The following is a 19,341-nucleotide window of genomic DNA, read 5'->3' as shown; positions in this document are numbered from 1 at the left end:
GAAGAACATGAGGTGCTTCCAACCTGCTTCAGAAAATGGTCAGAAAGCCCATTCTAGGTTTTATGAGCAACTTCAGGGGAAGAGCAAGTCCTTCCTCACATTCATTCTTCAGCTCAGAATACTCCGTATTATCTAGGTACCATGTTTTAGGTAGCATGCTCTGAGCACCATCAAGTATGAAATAAAGGCAAAAATAAATAAATAAATAAATAAAGATCTAGATATCATTTCTGAGCTGCATTTGTATTTTATCCTGAAATACAACATTTAGAGCAGTTGTGAATTTAAATATCAACCTCAATAAGCCCTGTTTTGTGCACATAATTTTGCATTATCTTTTTAGTAATTTTGTTTAAAATTTATCTACATACAAAGTATGTACATACAAAGTAATTCATTTAACTGGAATATTTTTCACTAAGTCTTTGAGACTTTAGTATTCTAAAAAGTGCAGTAACCTTGAAGGTTATTTAACTTCTGAAGTGCCTTGGAAATTATTTTGACACTTAGAAGAATGTTATATTTAGATACACATGTGAAGATTGCGTTAACTGATTAAATGCTGAAACCTGGACCATCCGCAGGGGCATGCACAGCACTAACAATAATAGCTTTAGAATAGATAAATGCATGGGGCACATAGGACAGATTCTCAGAGGCACAGTGCCAAGAAAGAACATGCCATTTCAGTAACTCACCCAGAACCTTCCTTGATGCTTTTTTATACTCATTATAAACTCACCTACATTACAGCACAACTTCACTTTTGCATTTTTTCATGTATTAATTTGGGAAAGCAGTTTCTTCAGCAATCTACCTGATATCTTCTATGATACATCTCAGGCCTTAAATTTGAAATATTTTATAAACACACATAATTAATGTCAGTCAGACAAAATATTTTACTTTGTTCACATTCAGAAACATTGGTTATTACTGTCTGATCCTAGTAAGACCAGTAAGGCTAAGATAACCTGATCAGAAGCATTTTTAAATCATTTGCATTCAAAATAGAGTACCTGTTACCTAAAGATTGAAACAAGTTGTTTTCTTTTCAGCATTATGACTAATTCTACCATTACACTGTTATGTCATGTTCTTGGACTGTTTCTCTACAGACATATTTTGGAATGGATGTCTCTGCAGTTGAAGATCCAGTGCAGAGACGGGCTTTAGAAACCATGATAAAAACCTATGGGCAGACCCCGCGTCAGTTGTTCCACACAGCCCATGCCAGCCGACCTGGAGCCAAGCTCAATATTGAAGGAGAGCTTCCAGCAGCTGTTGGCTTGTTAGTACAGTTTGCTTTCAGAGAGACCCGAGAACCAATCAAGGAAATCACTTATCCGGTATGTTATTTTGATTTCAGTAAAATTTAGTAAGTTTATTGAACTCCTACCATGACCCTCACTTAGCTATGGGGATACCGACATGAATAGTGTGATCCTAGCCACACTAGGGTAAGCACCAGCCAGTGCAAAACAAGTAGGGACAGCTAGAGCAATGGCCTGTGTGTACAGTAAGTGCTGGCTACATCAGGGAAACGAAGCATTGATTGGGACAGACAGCAGCTGTCCTCCACTGCACAGAAGGGTTATTACCAGGGAAAGCCTCACCAAGCAGACTTCTAAATAGGACTGTGCAAATAAAAGGGGCCAGCTGGTACCTATATAAGTGGCATAGCTGGGTCTGATGGCCATCTTCAACCAAAAGCACTAACCAGAGGTACCTCCCCAGATTATAGTAATGGGAAACAGTGTCTTTAAAAATAGAAAGTGAGCACAATTTTTCTTTGCAATTGAAAACTAAAGAAGCAGACCTTAAAAGGAAAAAGAATTTTAAATTTTAGCCTTCATGTAAGTTCACCATATTAAAAGTAGCATAAAATACTAGAACTTAAATTATAAAATGTTGCAAAGTGTTTATAGAGGTGAAGATACCTTGAGCACAAATCAAGCGGTATACCTCAAGTGCACTGGTCTGTGGTGTATTGTCCAGGAAGAGTTTTCACAGACTTTGTTTTGATAATGTTTTTGGTAAGGATATTGCTTAAATATCTTATAACTATAGATATAAATTTTTCATACATATAGCTCACACTGTGAGTTTTGCATGTTAAATGCAAACAGAACCCATCCAATTAATAGACTCAACCTAAAGATATTTATTAATAGTGGTATTCTATTAAAACCAAGTCGCCAATACTGAGTTCTATAGTGGAAAGCTGGATTGTTACTTTGTGATTTTAAAGGCTCATGAGTCATATTAGTCATTACCAGAGTTGCTATTTTTAACTATGATACATCATTTTAACATGTCAGAAAAACATAACAATATATTCCTGAAATTTAATAAATTCCATTTAATTTACTACTAGGGGTTTGGTTGGATGATTTTGGTTTTTTGAAATAGGGCCTCACTGTGTAATTCAGACCAGTTTAGAGCTGAAGACTCCCCAATGTTCTGGATTGCCTTCTCTTCCTAGTGCTAGATTCTAGGCCCGACCTATGCTCAGTGTGATTTAGCTGTTTAAGGCTGAAGTGTGTAAAAGCAGTAAGCAGTCTGTCTGCTCACAATGACTCCCAGCCTGCCTCATTCCCACTATAGGACCCTCACATTAACTGTGCCCTCCACTGACTTATCCTCACATACATCCAGTTTGGCTCAGAGAACTCCTCCTCTGAGAGTCTTCCCTGACCCCACATATAAGCCAGCATCTCTGTTGTTCTCAGTCTTCTTTGTCTTGCTTTATAACACTTTCATGCCTAACATACATGTAAGTTCTCGTTTCGTCTGTCTCTCCATCCTACCTGAATGCAATGGCATTAGAAAAGGTATTGTCTGACTTGCTCATTATTGTGTCCACAGTTCCTCAGACCATGCTTGACACACAGTGGGCATCCACTATTTTACTAAATGAATGATTTCTCAGGCAGCTTCTTTGGAGTTTGGCTTGCTTTTATTTCTCTGTGATGTACAGTGGCATTTATGCCTACTGGAGGCCAGCCCCAGTGAGTCTTCTTTCTTGGTTCCTCTTGAGGTAGTGGAGGGGGAAGAATGTCAGTGGGGGCAAGACTTGGTCTTGTGAGATGTTTAGGGTTGCTGTTTTATAATAAATCACTTACCTATCTTAAGTCTAAGTCTCTTTGCTATGGTAGCTGACTTACCTGTCTGAATTCCTCTGAGACCAAAAGGTGCAGTCTCTGGCATTTAGCACCTCATCATAAAACAGCAGCAGATTAAGTAAAGGATTAATTGCTAGAACTTTTCCCTCTTGTCCAGATGCCTCTTGCTTGTCAGACTGGGGCATGGGGAGTTTCGAGCAATAAACTTCTATTGAACGAGGAGAGGAGAGTCACACTCACAGAAGGAAAAACTTTTACACACGCAAATATGGATAAACACATATATTCATATACAAGTTCATGCTTACATGTTCATATATATCTGTTCAAACCAGTTGGGCCCAACTACACACTTATCTCATAAATTACATACTTACACATACACATCCATACTTAACATACGTATGTGGAGCAAAAGACCAAGCACATCAGTGTAGAAAGAACTCACTCATTCTGGATGAAAAATGAGCTCCAATATTTATTACATAGAGAAAGAAAAAGCTTTTGCCCTTTTATTACTATATGAATTAAACCCAAGTCTGTAACAAGAAAACTTTGTCCTCTTTAGTAAGACTAACCCTGCCTTGCTATTAAGAAAAGACCTGTTCTGTCCCATGGTAAGGAGAAGCTGCCTGCTCCTTCTCTCTCTGAAGCTTCTTCTTTTTTCCCTCTTTCTCTCTGCATTCTGCATATTGCTCTCTGAATATCTTAAGTTGCCTTATCATTTCTAAGTCATTCCACTCTGCATTCTCCTTCTAATCTTGCTCTCTCCTGCCCTCATGTAACAATGCCCTTGCTCCAAGTGCCTTGTTCTCAATGCTGTGTTCCCAATGCTGTGCCTGCCAATGTAATCTTTCTAGATTTTTGTACCTGTTCTAGGAGAATAGATCACATGGTTTTATCAAGCTTCCCTTTTTCCAAAAGTTCACTAGAAGTTCAAACATAAATTCAAATCATAAATTTAATAAGGCATATACAAAAGAGAATGTTTACATATATATCCATTAAGAGTAATTATCTGGCTAACATTCATTATCTGTCACTAGTTCAAACAGTTTCATTGAAAACTAAAAACAGTAATTTTGTGATGAAGTTATCAGTGAAGTTTTGTATAGATAAGCCCAGTTAATATTTTATCTTCTGACCTTGCACCTATAGTAAATCTTTAGTTCCCTTTTTTATGACCTTTAGTTAATTGTTTTACAACCTCTTGGAATGTACTCTAAGTTGCAGATTTCTGCTTGCTATCTCAGAAGTAGTTAACTCATGACACTTGAAGATTGGCAGAGTTCTCATTGCAGTTTTGGTTATCAGAGAGGACTGAATAGCAGTTCTATTATAAAAGAACTGAATAATTACTAATATAATTTTAGGAATTCTTGTAGGATCATCATTAAGAATTAAGAAAACATCTGTATGTAGAATCACTACAAGACAGTACATCTTCGTTGTTCAGCAGAGCTCTGTTCAAAAGGGTGGGGTAATAACTAGTGATTGTTGTATATATCTAGTAACAGGAGTAGCATATTAATAGCAGGAATCTTTCCTAAAACCTAATCTTCTCAGCCTTTCCTGGACAAGCAAATCCATCGTTGACTGTGCAGTCCCATGGCAGAAAGATCGCCTGCTAGTTTTTGCTTCTCCTTGATGGCTCTTGGCATATGCAACAGCTTTTCTTTGTTTGAACCACAGTGGGACCTTCCACACAGTGCTGCACCATGGCCTTCAGTTGGCAGCTCCACCAGTTCTGACACACAGCAGCAATGCTGCCCTGTGGGCTCCTCCACACAGCCCACCTGCACTTATGTGAACTTGAGCTCATCATAGAAGTTACAGTCAGAGTGGTATGAGCAGCACTTAGAAAAGGCGTTCTTTTATGCACACAGTACAATGTAAAACACTTAGCCATTGTACAATGGTGAGTGATTGTGTATAATTCAAAATGGTTAGCTTTGTATGTAACTCAAAAAAAGCTTAAACTCCATAAATCATATGAGAGGAATTTTCAGGCAAGGAATTATGAACGACCAGTCATAACTAGAGTCCTACATCAGTATAGATAGGCTGATGGCTTTAAAAAGGAAACTTGTTCTCAAAATACCTGTGTTAGCCTCTCTTTTCCCACAGGAGCAGTCCTGCTGCTCAGCCTTCTCTGCCATGCCACTTAACACTGCATATTACTCTGTCCCCCAAGTGGTCTAAATAAGAAGAAATAGAACACTGTCATGCATTTCAAACAATAGTATGTAGGTCAACAGTACCCGTTTCTTCATTCAGATGGAAAAATGAGATAAGCAAAGTACAATGCAAAGTATTTGGTGTTTTTATGGAAACAACTGGAATTTGTTTAGTATGTTATCTTCATTAGATTTGTGTAGCATTTCCTCTGATAATTTGAAAATAGAAAACTAAACTTTTAAATGTCTAAAACAGGGAAGTCTATTAATAAGAAGAGATTAATAGAGTTTAGCATCCAAAAAGATAGTGGAAGAATAAAGTTATTGGGGAAAACTGAGGGTTGTTTTCTGCCCTTCCTGGGTTTTCTTCTGATAATTTTTTTTACTTGGGTGGAGGAAGGGTTTTAGTGTCTGTTCATGGCAGGCGTGTGGCCATCCTTGCTACAGTCTTCTCTCACCGTTCCATGTTCACAGCCTGCTGCTCCTCAAGCCCATCTCTTCCTTTGTTCTCATTGGACAACCCTGTCTTCTCTAGTATTTACTAGCAATCACTGGATCACTGAGGGCTCCAGCCTTCCATTAAGAAACTCTGAACATCCACTGAGAAACTGCTGTAGTCTAGACATGAATCAAGCAAAGCTTGATTACTGTCCTCTGGTTCCAAAGCTTGCTGCTGAGTGAGCTCTTCTGTGCCCATATGTCTTCATTTCTGTTATATGTACATGTGGCTTGTCATATATACATATAACAGAACTTTACATATTTTAGCAAGCCTAAAAGAAATATGTGTAAAGTTTTTCTTTGATTGAATTTCAAATTTGAATTAATATCAGGCAATTCTATTCAAGCTAAGTCAGAACTACTGAACAAAAATCAAATAAGAAGCAAACTTTTCTATATGGTAAATATGAAGACATAAAATACATAGCACAATTCTTGCTCTCAAAGGGTTTATAATCTAATTATCTTCTGTTTAGAATTTATATTGCAATTAATAATCTCAACCTTTTATTTAAAAGGTTTTATTTTTTATTCTTGATTTTCTTTGGTTTTAGAGCCCTTTGTCATGGATAAAAGGCTTGAAGTGGGGGGAGTATGTAGGTTCCCCCAGTGCTCCAGTACCTGTGGTCTGCTTCAGCCAGCCCCACGGAGAAAGATTTGGTTCCCTGCAGGCATTGCCCACCAGAGCCATCTGCGGTTTATCCCGAAACTTCTGTCTTCTGATGACCTACAGCAAGGAACAAGGTAACATGAACCACAGTGAGGATCAGACTGGGAATCTTTTATAAGTGTTATCTGTCACTAGTTCATCTGTACTGCTGCCTTATTTGTCAAATAAGTCAGAGTCTTTGGTGAAAAGCTCTTTTCAGAATTGTCGTTACTTATGCAAACTAGGCATTAAAGTATAGTACATTAAAAAGTGAGAATTAAATGCAGTAGTACTATTTAAAGTGAAAAGAGTTTGAGGGAGTTGAGAACAAATGCCTGTGCTCCCAGGATGAAAGCATGGTCAGCCTGAGAAAAACATACACATTCAAACTCTCAATCCCCAAGATAAACAGATGTGTTTAACAGATAGATCTGGTGCTTTAGAAGACGCAACTGTGGGTTTAAACACGCACAGGGAGTGATAAGTATAAACACATGTCCTAAAAGCAGCTCTTCTGGTTCCCTCCTCCAGCTCAGCAGCCATGAAATGTAGAAAAGGACTTTGTGGTATGGATCATTTCACATTTCAAATGTCACCCAGACACTGGAGAACTTATCACTTATCCACTTATCAGCCCCTCTGTCCTTCCTGCTAACATTCTCTAGTGTAGAGGCTCTGCTGCTTAGCCTAAGATGAAAATGAATGGCTGAGGATACTCCTGTTCGTGTGAGCTTGCTGAAGACTAGCCTATGGTCTGTGGTCCTCTTTTAAACTTTGTCTGTCAGCACCCTTGTCACTCAGCATTATAGGACTTAAATGTGTCTCATACAATTCTCAGCCTGTTGTATTTTATCACTAAGTCCCAGGCCCTTAATGTGCCTTGAGAGCTGTGTTCATTCTGTAACTTCTCAGTAGAGTGGGCTTGGGGTTAATCAATCTAGGTGTGTGTACAGAAGTACTTACACTGTAACCTCTAGAAGCACAGTTCCTTATTTGTATCCAAACTCTGCTATTTACTACCTGTGTGACCCGGAGAATGTTACTTGAGGCCTTCTAGATACTGGTTTTGATCTATAAAAAGTAGAAATACCAAATGACTTCCCTCCCAGCATGATTTATTGTGAAGACTCAAAATAGTATATGAAAATGATTAGCATAGGGCCTGTATCATTGTAAGTATTAATACTTACAAGACTCTATTAGGCTTTAACCATCCTGGACCAAGTATTATCATTGTTCACTGCTTTGACCTAAACCATAATAGGAAGCACTTGAGAAGCATCACAGCACTGATTGACAGCTGACTACACCTTGCAGATGAGTGTTGAGCGTGCTGATTGCAACTGAATGTGTTGGGTGCTGGTATGTAGATAGCATGGTTCTGAGTACTTACCATAATAGAGAGCTGCACAAGGCATACGTAATGATCAAAGACCAGTGGTCCATTTTCTTGGGAATTGTGCCTCAGAACTGCCTGAAGGCTTTCCTACCAAGTGCACTTTGTTCCATTCACAGCGCCTTATGAAGCTCTGGGGCTTGAGTCCAGATGTACATGTACCCAAACTGCAATTTTCTCACAAGCTCCTTTTTAAAATCCACTGTTCCAGTAGATAAAGTTTCTTTCTCTAAAACAACAAGTGAAAATAAGTCCAATTAATTGATCATCAACCACATGTGATCTTTAGTCCTGAGTCAAGTAAGTCCCAGGCAGAGCTTCCCCAGTGACAAAGAAGGAAATCCCACTCTTAGACCCAGTGTACCAGCTCAGTGCACTGAGCATCCTCAGACTCGGGACACCTGGCTCCGTGTAGAATCTCATGTGTACTGGAGCTTGTATTTTGTGAGCATAGTCTCAAGTTCTTTTGTTGTAAAACTGATGCCTATATTTGACTGTTAAAAAAAAAAAAAACAACCCTGTGAATTGTATTTTCAATGGGCTGCTAATTCATTTAAGAACTATTTATTTGTTTATCCACATGTTGTGTGTCTTCCTGCTGTACTTACTGTAATAGCACATGTGTAGACAACAGAAAGTCCCAAGAAAGAACACAGAATGTCCAGGTCCTTATGCCAAAAATGGCATAATCCTATGCTATTAAAAACAGAGAAAAGATTGGGTTACACTTCTGATTGAGCATTACCAAACGTATAAAGCCTTTGACTAACACTTAAAAAAATTATATAAAAGCAAAAAGGAAAAGGGGACATGGGATAGGGGTTTTCTAGGGAGGGGAAATGGGGAAAGGGGATGGCATCTGAAACGTAAATAAAATATAAAATGAAAAAAAAAAAAAGAAAAACAGAGAAAAGACCAAAACCCTCTTGAGAGGTAGTCTGCAGTGCCAGATCCTACAGAGTGAACACCAGAGTGAGTCTGTTGTTTAGGAAAGGCTTCTCCCAGCAGTGTTCACTTCCAGTGTTCAAAGTTGTTCATACTGACTACTCAGCACTAGATATCTAAAATTTTATTTAACAAGTATTTAGTTCATGTTTCACTTTTTAAAAAAAAGAATCTTAGAACATGAATAGAGTAAGCTTTATTATTGTTGTCTTTATAAAATTTTATCTGAGAAGATAATTCCGCCCTTAGGACTAAATCTAAGATTATTCTATCTCAGGCAGAGAAGGATATATTGCCTGAAAGGATTGTATATTCTGCTATATAAATATCAGCCTTGAGCTTACTGTTGTCTGAGGTGTTATATGATACTATACTGACTAGATACTTGGTTTCCGCTTCTGTTGAGGTGTGAGAAGCATGAACAACACAGATATTCAGTGGTCTGCTATCCTAAGCTGGGGATATGCTGACAACATCTTACGGTTGAAAAGTAAGCAGAGTGAGCCACCAATCAACTTCATACAGAGCTCGCAGCAGCACCAGGTAAGCTGAGGTATGAGGACTGTGTGCTGGTTAAGTTCCAAGTCTTAAGAAGGAATGAAGGAGTCCAGCTGCACTGGTCTACTGAAATGCCAGCCCAGAAGCTGCTGTTTGCAGTGTTTCTAGATGTCATAATCCCTGCTCATCTGATTAGGTCCCACGGTTTGGGTTGTCCATTTCTTCATTGGGAGAGTTGGCCTGGGACCTAGTGTTTCTGCAAATGAGCTGCTTTCATCCTGGGTCCATTTGGCTTTGCAACTAGATCATTTTTTGTAACCATGGTATCATCTTTGTTACCTGGTTTTTCCTAAACAGCCCACCATTTGATGAAGCAAGAGGACACTGGGCCTCATCGTCTGGAGCTGTGTTGAGCTCCCAGGAGCTAAATAGTCACTGACTGACAAATAACTTGGCTTCTCCAAACTAGTGTCTTTCTGCCTCTTTAAAACTGGGTTTATCCAGATTATGTTGATGCCTCAAAAAACTGTTATGAACATGTTACTGATGTTTATAAAATTTGTCTGCTATGCATATCCAATAGACACATGGTACTGACTGCTGCAGCCATCTCAGGCTCTGAGTGGAACACACAACCACCTTCTGTCTCTTTCCATCTTTCCATGGGGAGCTTTCTGACCATTATCTGACTTCTCTTCCTTTGCCTGTGAAAGACCCACTACCTGTTCATGTGTGCCGAAATATTCCTATCCCTGGAATCCTAGAAGCTGAGTAACTACTCTGGGAATGGTTGGCATCAAAAGCAATAATGGCCATGCCGTGTTTTATAAGTTTGTTACTGGGCTTGCCCAGAGGATAAAGAGACTATGAAAAGCAACCTTATTACAAACACTGATAAGATTTTTTTTTGTTTTGAATCATATTGGAGCATTTTATGCAAATAGAAATATGTATCCAACACAAGCAGGTGACGATGAATCATAAGCGAGCTGGCAGTGTAATTAAATTGCAAATGAGTCTGCAAAATCAGTGAAAACACAAAAACATACTCCAGAATAAGTGTGCTCCTTGCTGCCTTCTTTATGGAATTATCATGAATTGCAAGGGGAAAGAACACACAGTGGGAGTTAGATGTGTAATATATCCTCCTTCTGCAAATATGGTGACAGTCATAGTCATGACTAGGTGTAGCTCAGCTCTCTGGATATAGTGCTTGGCATCAACTAATGCCAAGTAAAGGCTGTGAGGCCGTGTGGAGAGCTGAGCCAAACTTGAATGGGACATCCATGCTTAAGAATTAAAAATTTTTTTACCAAAAGAGTAATCTTTAACCTTTATCTTTTCTTATCCTATTTAACAACATTTACAACTGTTAGCATGATACCTATTTTTACATATACACTGCTTCCCTACAGAAAAACAGAAAGAGAATGCACATAAGTTAAAACTAGTAATCCAACTTGGTGGCGTCTGATACTTAAGAAGCTTAGATTTGAGTTCCAAGACAACCTGGATACGTATTTCAGGACAGAAGACCCGTACATTAATGTTTGAACCCTCACACAGTGACACTCAAGCTTTGATTGATTCTGTATTATTTTGTTAAATTTCTAAGCCACAGTGTATATAAAAAATAAAATTGTGAGACAGACAGACACACATACACACACACATATACCAGGAGCCAGCAGTGAGTGTCTGGGGACAAGTGGAGGAAGGATTGTAGGAAGACTCTAGCTCAAATGAAATTAAAAGTCAATACACAAATAACTGGAAAAATTTATAACATTGTACACAGTTGTTTTTAAAACCTTGTAATCTGAAAACAATTATTAAAGATTTTGCTAAAAAAAATATTGAAAGTACTATGGCTATATATGCTTCTGGTTTGATCATATCAAGTAAAATGTTTTCCTAGAAAGTTGTAATCATGTTTTTTGTGAAAAGTTCTCAGAAATGAGAACTATCTCTTACCTGTTTTTTGAACACACACTTGATTTGTCCTTTCAAAGGTGACCAGTTGTGCCTGGGTGCCTGACAGTTGTCAGCTCTTCACCGGGAGCAAGTGTGGTGTCATCACAGCCTACACCAACAGGCTCACCAGCAGCACGGTAGGTCCTGGCTCACTTTATGTCATTGAGGAAAGCTTAGATGATGTGAGGTAGCCTTGTGTAAGGCTAACTTAAAACTTGTGTTAGTCCTTCCCTTTTCTAGCTCCTAGAAAATGGAAGGTCACATTCCTAACTCGTTAGAATTAGGTTTATTAAGAGTGATGAAGAAGTTTAAAAATTAATTAATTAATTAATTAATTTAAAAAATAATCATAAAGGTCTTATTTTTGCTTCAGAGGCTGATAATATTTTGAGTTATTATCTGCTTTGCATTTGGACTTTTTCCATGTCTGTCTTTGAGACACAGGGTCTTACTTTATAGCCTAGGCTAGCCCTCAGACTTCTGGCAATCCTCCTGCCTCATGCTACAAGATTCTAGGGGTGAGCCACCCCATAGATTTTTTCACAACATTTGAATATTGCCTGTATTCTCAGTTTCAACTTGAACATTTAGGAAGAGTGTATGTAACATGATTTGTACACTCCATCCTCAGAAGTGTGGAAATCCTAATGTCATCCTCCTAGTCTCTGGCTAAATTAACAGCAAAATCTAAGTAACCATCTTAATTCTGTTATGTACTGGAAATTATTTTTAAGCAGCCCACTGAACATCCAAGATGAATAAGGTGTCTAAATAATAAGCCAGTCTCCAAAATAAAAGACATATTGCTTTTTAATTTTCTGTCTCCTTGCTTGGACCATGTACTGTTCAGGATGTAGCAACTTAAGATAATATTCTTCTTTCCAATCTAGAATCTTCTCTGGGCTATTGCAGTTTTAGGAATTATATTTTACTGGGTGAAGCTGCTATTCCTAGCATAGTATATCTCCCAAGTTCTAATGGTAAATCCCTTGTTAAAGTTTGTACTGACCCTAGGAGTTTAAATGTGACTATAATACTTTTTCTATCTCTTATCCAAGGAAACATTAAAATGTTTTAGCAGGAGTAATGGTCTCTAGTCAGCACTCTGGAGAGCTCCTGTAGAGCCTGCAAGAGAAACACCCTATGTGGAAGGCTAAGATGGAGGCTAGGACAGGATGTAGGGAAGGATAGGACAAGGAGACAGACTTCCACAGGAGAGGTGCCAGCTAGATATTAGGGAGCCCAGAAGGTTATACTTAAACTGGATAGTACTGTGTGGAGAAAAGAGATTACCACAAGAGGGGAACTAACTTGCCCAAGATAGGGCATGGCAAATAATTTGCTGTGTAGTTAAGACTGCAGTGGTGACAATGAAATAGAAAACCAGAACAGTCTGTGGAGCCCAGGGTGTTTACATGCCATGGTCACACAGGAACCTTAGTCCTGGGTGCTATAACATCCAGAAAGTCTCCTTTTTATTTCTCCTTTTTACTCTCAATGATCTCACCTTGTATACCTGACTCTACCGTGAATGGCTTTGGTACCTTCAGCCATCCCAGTCTGTACTCTGTTGCCGTGCTTCTAGGAATCTGTCCTAACGCACGTCTAGGATTGCTGTCTGCTCTGCCTTTTTAGAACTAGCTTCATCTTTGGTTGGTTGGTTGGTTGGTTTTGTTTTGGTGGTATTGTTGTTTGGTTTTAGTTTTTGCTCTGTTTGCTTCTTGACATTTTAAATAGCCTCATTCTTAGTTTTTCTCATTTCTGCGTTATTAGTTATCCACTAGCACAGTATTTAGTAACAGATTAAAAAGCAAAGGATTCAGAAGTCAACATAGGAGTAATTACACAAGGAATACCTTTCAATAGAGCTTATCACAGTTGTGACTTAAATATAGCAAGACTTGTTCTTTGGTTTTAAGTTGTAGCAGGCTGATGAAGACACACCTTGTTTATCATTCCTTTTATATAGTTTTCCTCAAAGCAGATTTCCCAGCTCATTGCTAAGGGTTTTCTTTCCTACTTTAGGTAATTGAGTTGTGAGAATACAAGTTACTACCTACCTACCCAGTGTCAGAAGCGCAGCTAAGCTGTGTGGTCCTTCCAGTGGTTATGGAGAGGTCACTTAGATGTTCACAGATGTTGGTACCAATGCTTTATCCCAGACACTATGCCAGCAACCTGCATCCCTGATGCAGCCCAGGCTCTGACTCTGGAGTAAGGAGGCCTCTGACATTCACTTTCAGTTCTACAGCAGCAGCACCACCACCACCACCACCACCGTGAAGGCCCAGAAAGCTTTTCTGTGTTCCTTCAGGGGACTTTCACACAGACTAAAGATAGCCCCATGGTGCCACATAAAAGCCAGCAGAGTTCTCATTTTAAGAATTTTCTAGGGGTTCTTGTGAAGTATCTCCCTTTGCTAGCAAACCATACTAACTTTGGGCACTTAAGTGCTCAACTGTCTGAGTCTTCTCAGTGAAGCCTTATATAAATAAATACATAGTAGCTATAAATTTAGACAGAGTATTAGTGTACCAGTGCAGTGTAGAATTCAAGACTTGGCAGGGGAGTCTAGAGTCAGATACACTGGTCTCCCTTGACAATACACCTCAGGTTCCTGGTGAGTTGTGGAAGAGGTTGAAGGTGACAGAAGCTTTTAGGCAATCAGTCTCCTACTGGCACAGGCAGTAGGACAGACGCAGCTCTAGGACCTTGAGCCTGCTATGTGCTGAGTATGGATACAGTCCTGGAGATGGAACAGATATGGAGCACTGTGCAAGTGGGTTTACGGGTTGGTCCAAGATGTCTTCCAGCCACACTCTACAGGACCTTCAACATCAGGGCCAGTTCAGTCTGCAAAGCCATGAAGTACTCCTACATTTGCAATTGCCAAAGGTCCTGGGGAAGAAATGAAAAATACACTGAACTTCCTTCTGTAGCAGCCAGTCCTTGATACCAATGTCCTTAACCTTCTTGGTGGCCTGTAGTTCCTGTGGGAACAGCGACCTGAACTGGGACATTTTGTGTGCCTTTATATCCAGCCAGACCCTGCGAATTCTGAAGACAAGAACTGCCCTAGTCCTCATCAGCACCACAGTCATTAGAATCAGGAGGAACATGCAGCCCCACCTATGTCTGGCTTCATCCTGGTCTTTGGTTTCTGTAATGAAATGAGAGTGCAAGTGTGTCCTTGAGGTTCTGCCCTGGGATCTCAGTTCTGCTTGGAGTTTGCAGCCTCCGTCTTTCCCTGAGGATCTTGGCCTGCTGATGTATTTATATCACTAGATTTCTGGCTGCCCCTAGATCAGGGTTGTTATCCATGACTCAATGTACTGCTTTTAACTTGACCTGACGGGCAGCTCAGGCTGATATTGGAGAGGTGAAAACACTATGGAAATTGACACTAACCACCAAGGGAGTCCCAGATCAGGGAAATCCAGAGCAGAGCAGGACGAACTATTAGGTGAGCCTCTGAAAGAAAAAGCTACAAGGTCGTCTAAGATAGGATGAGTCTGCAGAATTCCCATAGGAAACTCAACTCGAGCAGCTTCCACACACAGGGTTGGTTTGGTGACCTCTGGAGTGGATCCCAGACAGGGGACTTGCCTTTATAAGATACCTCATGTGGGGGCAGGGAGAGATACCTAGGAGCCACCCTGGGAACCTGAAGTTGCTTACTAAGCAGGGGTTGACAAAAAAAGAGGGAGATGGAGATTTTATTTTAAAGTCAAACTAACAATATTAGAAGTTAAGATTTCTTACACTGGTGGGTAGGGTTCCTTATAATACTTTTTTTTTTATATTTTTGGATTTTATCCAGTGTGTGTGTGTGTGTGTGTGTGTGTGTGTGTGTGTGTGTGTGTGAAGTATGCATGCCATGCTGCACATGTGGAGCTCAGAAGACATCACACAGGATTGAGTTCTTTCCTTCAGTCATGTCTACTTTGCTTAATATTCAAATTCCAGCCCTCGGAAATTGAAATGGAGAGTCAGATGCATCTCTATGGACACACAGAAGAGATAACCAGCTTATGTGTCTGCAAGCCATACAGCGTGATGATAAGTGTGAGCAGAGATGGGACCTGCATAGTGTGGGACCTGAACAGGTACAGAAGACTCTTATCCAGACATGGTTTCTTGAAATATTACATATGTCACAGTATATAATAAATATACTAACGTCATGTCATTATGTTGTCAATTTGGCATGAAACACATACTTCAAGGAAGTAAGAGTAGCTCTGTAGTCTTTTAAAGTCATAAATCAAATACCTTAGAAGAAGAGTTATACCTATTGAGGATAGAAAACATAAAAGACTGTACTCCTCTGTATGACTGGATATGCAAATTCATGCCGGGGTTTTGTTTTTTTTTTGTTTGTTTGTTTTTGTTTTTTTAGACTATGCTATGTACAAAGTTTGGCTGGACACAAAAGCCCTGTGACGGCTGTCTCTGCCAGCGAAACATCGGGTGACATTGCTACTGTGTGTGACTCAGGTGAGCTGCCCCCAGCCAAAGCCTAGGGTTGTCCATTTCCTGGCTAGAGCTTCTGTCAGCTCCCTTCAGTGTAAGCGTGGATGTATATTAGAATCTAAGGTCCTAAACTAACTTCTTACCTTAGGCAAGAGTTAAAATTGTTGTTTTCCTGGGAGATGTAAAAATTTATTCGAGTATCCTTAAACAAATTATTGTTACCTAATTATCTGAAAGTCCTTGGCTTTTGTTTTCTATACTGCTCTGCTTTTGGTATTTAACTATTGGCTTTGTTACCTTTCTTGTGCTAGAAAACAAGTTTTTGATAAATTGAGTTTGATGATGTTACTTTTTTTTTTCGGAATAATAAGATACTCTGAAAAACGCAACCTAAAGGAGTCTGTTTATTTTGTCTCATATTCCAGGGTGCAGTCCATCATGGTAGGGAAGTCATGGCAGTAGGTCACATTATATTCATAATCAAGAAGCAGAGAACAGTGAAGGTTGATGTTTGGCTCTCTTTGTCCTTTTTATATACCAGGATTTCAGCCCAGGGAATGGTATCACCCACAGTAGGCAGAACTTTCCATCTCAATTAACCCAATCAAAACATGGCTACAAGGAGGGCATGCCTAGTAGCCTACCTTCTAGGTGATTCTAGCTTTCAAGTTAACATTTGTGATTAAACCGTCACAGAAGATTTGATAGGCTTTTAGTGATAGTTCATGAATTGGCAGGCACCCGTCTGAGATAGAAAGATATTCCTGAGCCAAACAGGGGAAATGGGCTATGCAAAGAGAAAATAGTGAAGAAAGAAGAGAGGTACCAGCCACTTGCCGGTGTTGAGTACGTCTCTAATTCCTGAGACAGAGAAATAGTATGTGGTACTCAGTGGAGGTATGACTTGCTTTAAGTTCCGGGAGAAAGATATACCTCCTAATTAAAAGTCACAATTATTTTCCCATGATTTTATGTTTAAAATATGATGCTTTTGCAGCCATTGAAGAACTCTTGAATTTTCTGTTTATATTTCTATTTATAAGGATCTTAAAGCTGAAAGAATCTTTTAAAAAATACTTGCTTTTTTTTTTTTTTTTTTTTTTTTGAGATAGGGTTTCTTTGTGTGGCCCTGGCTGTCCTGGAACTCACTCTGTAGACCAGGCTGGCCTCGAACTCAGAAATCCGCCTGCCTCTGCCTCTCAAGTGCTAGGATTAAAGGTGTGTGCCACCACTGCTTAGCGAAATACTTGCTTTTTAACATCCATTTAATATAGAGTACCTTTGATGCATCTCTAGTGGGTAAGCCTCTGTTTTTTGCTTGGTTCCACTTTTCTATTATTTGGATTTTTTAAATTTTATTTTTATTTCATTTTAATTTTATATTTTATTTTTAAATCTTATTTAATTAATTAATTTTTATTTTGACAATTAGGTAACACTATATAGCACAGACTGGCCTTGAAGTTCTGTTCATAGAGCATTTCTCATAGGGAGTGTTCAGCCCAGACTTGCTACCTCAATCCAGAATAAAGATAGAAGTGAGCAGCCGGATGAAGAACTACAGAGGATCAGGACCCTGAGCACAGGACTGTCTTCCTGGGCTTAAGACTAGACTTGGCATGCACAGGGCCATGTGCTCCAGCCCAGAAGTAACTATGTCAGGCAAGGCTTCTGTGAAGGCTCGTGGAAGCTGCTGGCAGTCTCCAGTCTCTCTTTTTCTGCAGAAAGCAGAATCTGAAAATTCTAACCTAATTCTAACCCCAAAGCCAGGAGCCCCACCGGGAGTCATGGCCTGAGTGTTCAGAAGACAGGGGTTCCCAGGGTTTGCGAGCTCTGTGATGGGCACAGAGACAATGACTAAATGCTTAAATCATAGGTGTCTCTTAGGATTGTGTTACTGTTTTTATTGGATACTGATTCATTGTTTTGTTATTATTTATTTCTCTATATATCCCAAGCTAGCCTCAAAATCATAGCAATCCACTACCCTAGCCTCCCAAGTGCTGAGAATATAGGTATGTTCCACCATAGCCTGCTATAAATTTATTTTTGTAGTCAAGCAAAGTCACAGCCTCAGTGGTATTATAGATTTCAGATGTGAAAGTGTTTCTGTCCTAGCCCCAGTCGTAAAATAACGCTATGGAAACATCGTTATCTCCTACTGACTACTAAGGGAACTCGGGCCTCGGCTGTGCAAAGGGCAGATGATGGCAGTCTTGCTGACAGTTCTGCCCTGGCCTCCGCATTTCAGCTTTTCTCAGCTGGGGTGCATGCTGAGAGACACTGGGGGATAATAGAATGGTCATTTATATAAAACTCTCTGCTTTCTTATTTTGACCCCATTTGGAAGCTAGGGCTGATCTCAAGAGAGCTCAGTTTGGAAGAGTTAATTACTGGATCAGCTAGTCAAAGAGAACCAGACAGAACTTACTGGTGGGATATTCTGAGGTCTCTGGATGGTGAGCAGCATAACAGATGTTCATAGAAAATTTTCTAACTTTAACAAAATGCCTTCTCAATGTTTTAAGGCTTCTTGAGAAAGGTATAAGAGAACCCATGAAAACAATTAGATATAACTAATGTAATTTTAAAAATACTTTTTAAAAAACAAACCACACTTGTAGTCAGTGAACCATACTGGTCTCCTATTTGCTTATAGCACCCAAATGGAATAAAGTCATAAAATGTAGCCTACAAAAAATCTTGACATTTTAGTGGATACATCTAAGTAGGCTTGAAACCAAAATTTTCAATTCTTCAGTTATTATGGGATGTGATTTATATAGTGATAAGACTAAAGTTAAATTATGAAAATATTGTAATCAGTTTTCTCTCCTTAAGCATTCTGTCTCTGGATCACAGTGCCTGTCTTTGGATGAGGACGGATGTGCATGGCCTGGCCATCTATTAGACTGGCATTGTGAAGTTGGGGCAGGGTTCTAAGACTCAGAGCCAGCTGGCTCTCTAACTTCTTTTAATTCTCAGACTGTGTATAAGAACAGAGATGTCCAACCTTGCAACTTTCAGTAAATGTGTTAAGTTTTACATGAAAGCATCTGGTATGGAATAATAGTCTCTCACTTTGCTACTATGGTTATAAACAGATGGTTTTAGGTTGTCTCAAGATGCTAGGTAAGTTGCCTTGACTAATCAGGTACATGCCACACTTTAGGGCATCGGGTCCAGATTTAGACTTTTCATTTTGAAAGGTTAAGCCATGAAATAGCTATGGACCATGATCAGAGATGTGATTCTCAGGGCTGGGGAGATTATTCAGGGGCTAAGAGTGTGACTACTCTCGTAGAGGGCTCGAGTGTGGTCCATTACCCATGTCAGGATAACCCCAGCTCCAGGGCGTCGGGTGCCTCTGACCTCCATAGGTACACACCCACATATAATTTAAATTTTTTAAATGTATCATTTTTTAGAAGATGGATCTCTTTTAAATTACTGTTCCCTGCATCTCCCAAACCATGTTCTACAATTAGAAGTCACTATGGCACTGAGGAAATGGCAAAAATGTGTACATAGCAGAGAATCTGCCTAGAAGCCTTCCTTGAGTGTGCACCCCAGTGGCTCAGTTGCATCAGCAGCATTGTGGAG

General features: G+C 39.5%; 1 protein-coding gene across 4 annotated transcripts in view; it reads left to right on the top strand.

The window, feature by feature from the left end:
• The window catches only part of Lyst (lysosomal trafficking regulator), a 157,750-nt gene that overhangs the window by 131,979 nt on the left and 6,430 nt on the right, over positions 1-19,341 (top strand). For all 4 annotated transcript variants that reach the window (XM_076939358.1, XM_034509980.2, XM_076939355.1 and 1 more), the window contains 6 exons: positions 1,119-1,349; positions 6,358-6,547; positions 9,200-9,336; positions 11,304-11,402; positions 15,232-15,371; positions 15,665-15,762. In XM_076939358.1, coding sequence (XP_076795473.1) covers positions 1,119-1,349; positions 6,358-6,547; positions 9,200-9,336; positions 11,304-11,402; positions 15,232-15,371; positions 15,665-15,762 — 895 coding nt within the window. The remainder of the gene's footprint in view (positions 1-1,118; positions 1,350-6,357; positions 6,548-9,199; positions 9,337-11,303; positions 11,403-15,231; positions 15,372-15,664; positions 15,763-19,341) is intronic.

Source organism: Arvicanthis niloticus, chromosome 8 (genome assembly GCF_011762505.2).
Source record: "Arvicanthis niloticus isolate mArvNil1 chromosome 8, mArvNil1.pat.X, whole genome shotgun sequence".
Lineage (NCBI taxonomy): Eukaryota > Metazoa > Chordata > Mammalia > Rodentia > Muridae > Arvicanthis > Arvicanthis niloticus.
The sequence above is the reverse complement of the archived record's forward strand: the minus strand, read 5'-3'. Positions and strand labels throughout refer to the sequence as shown.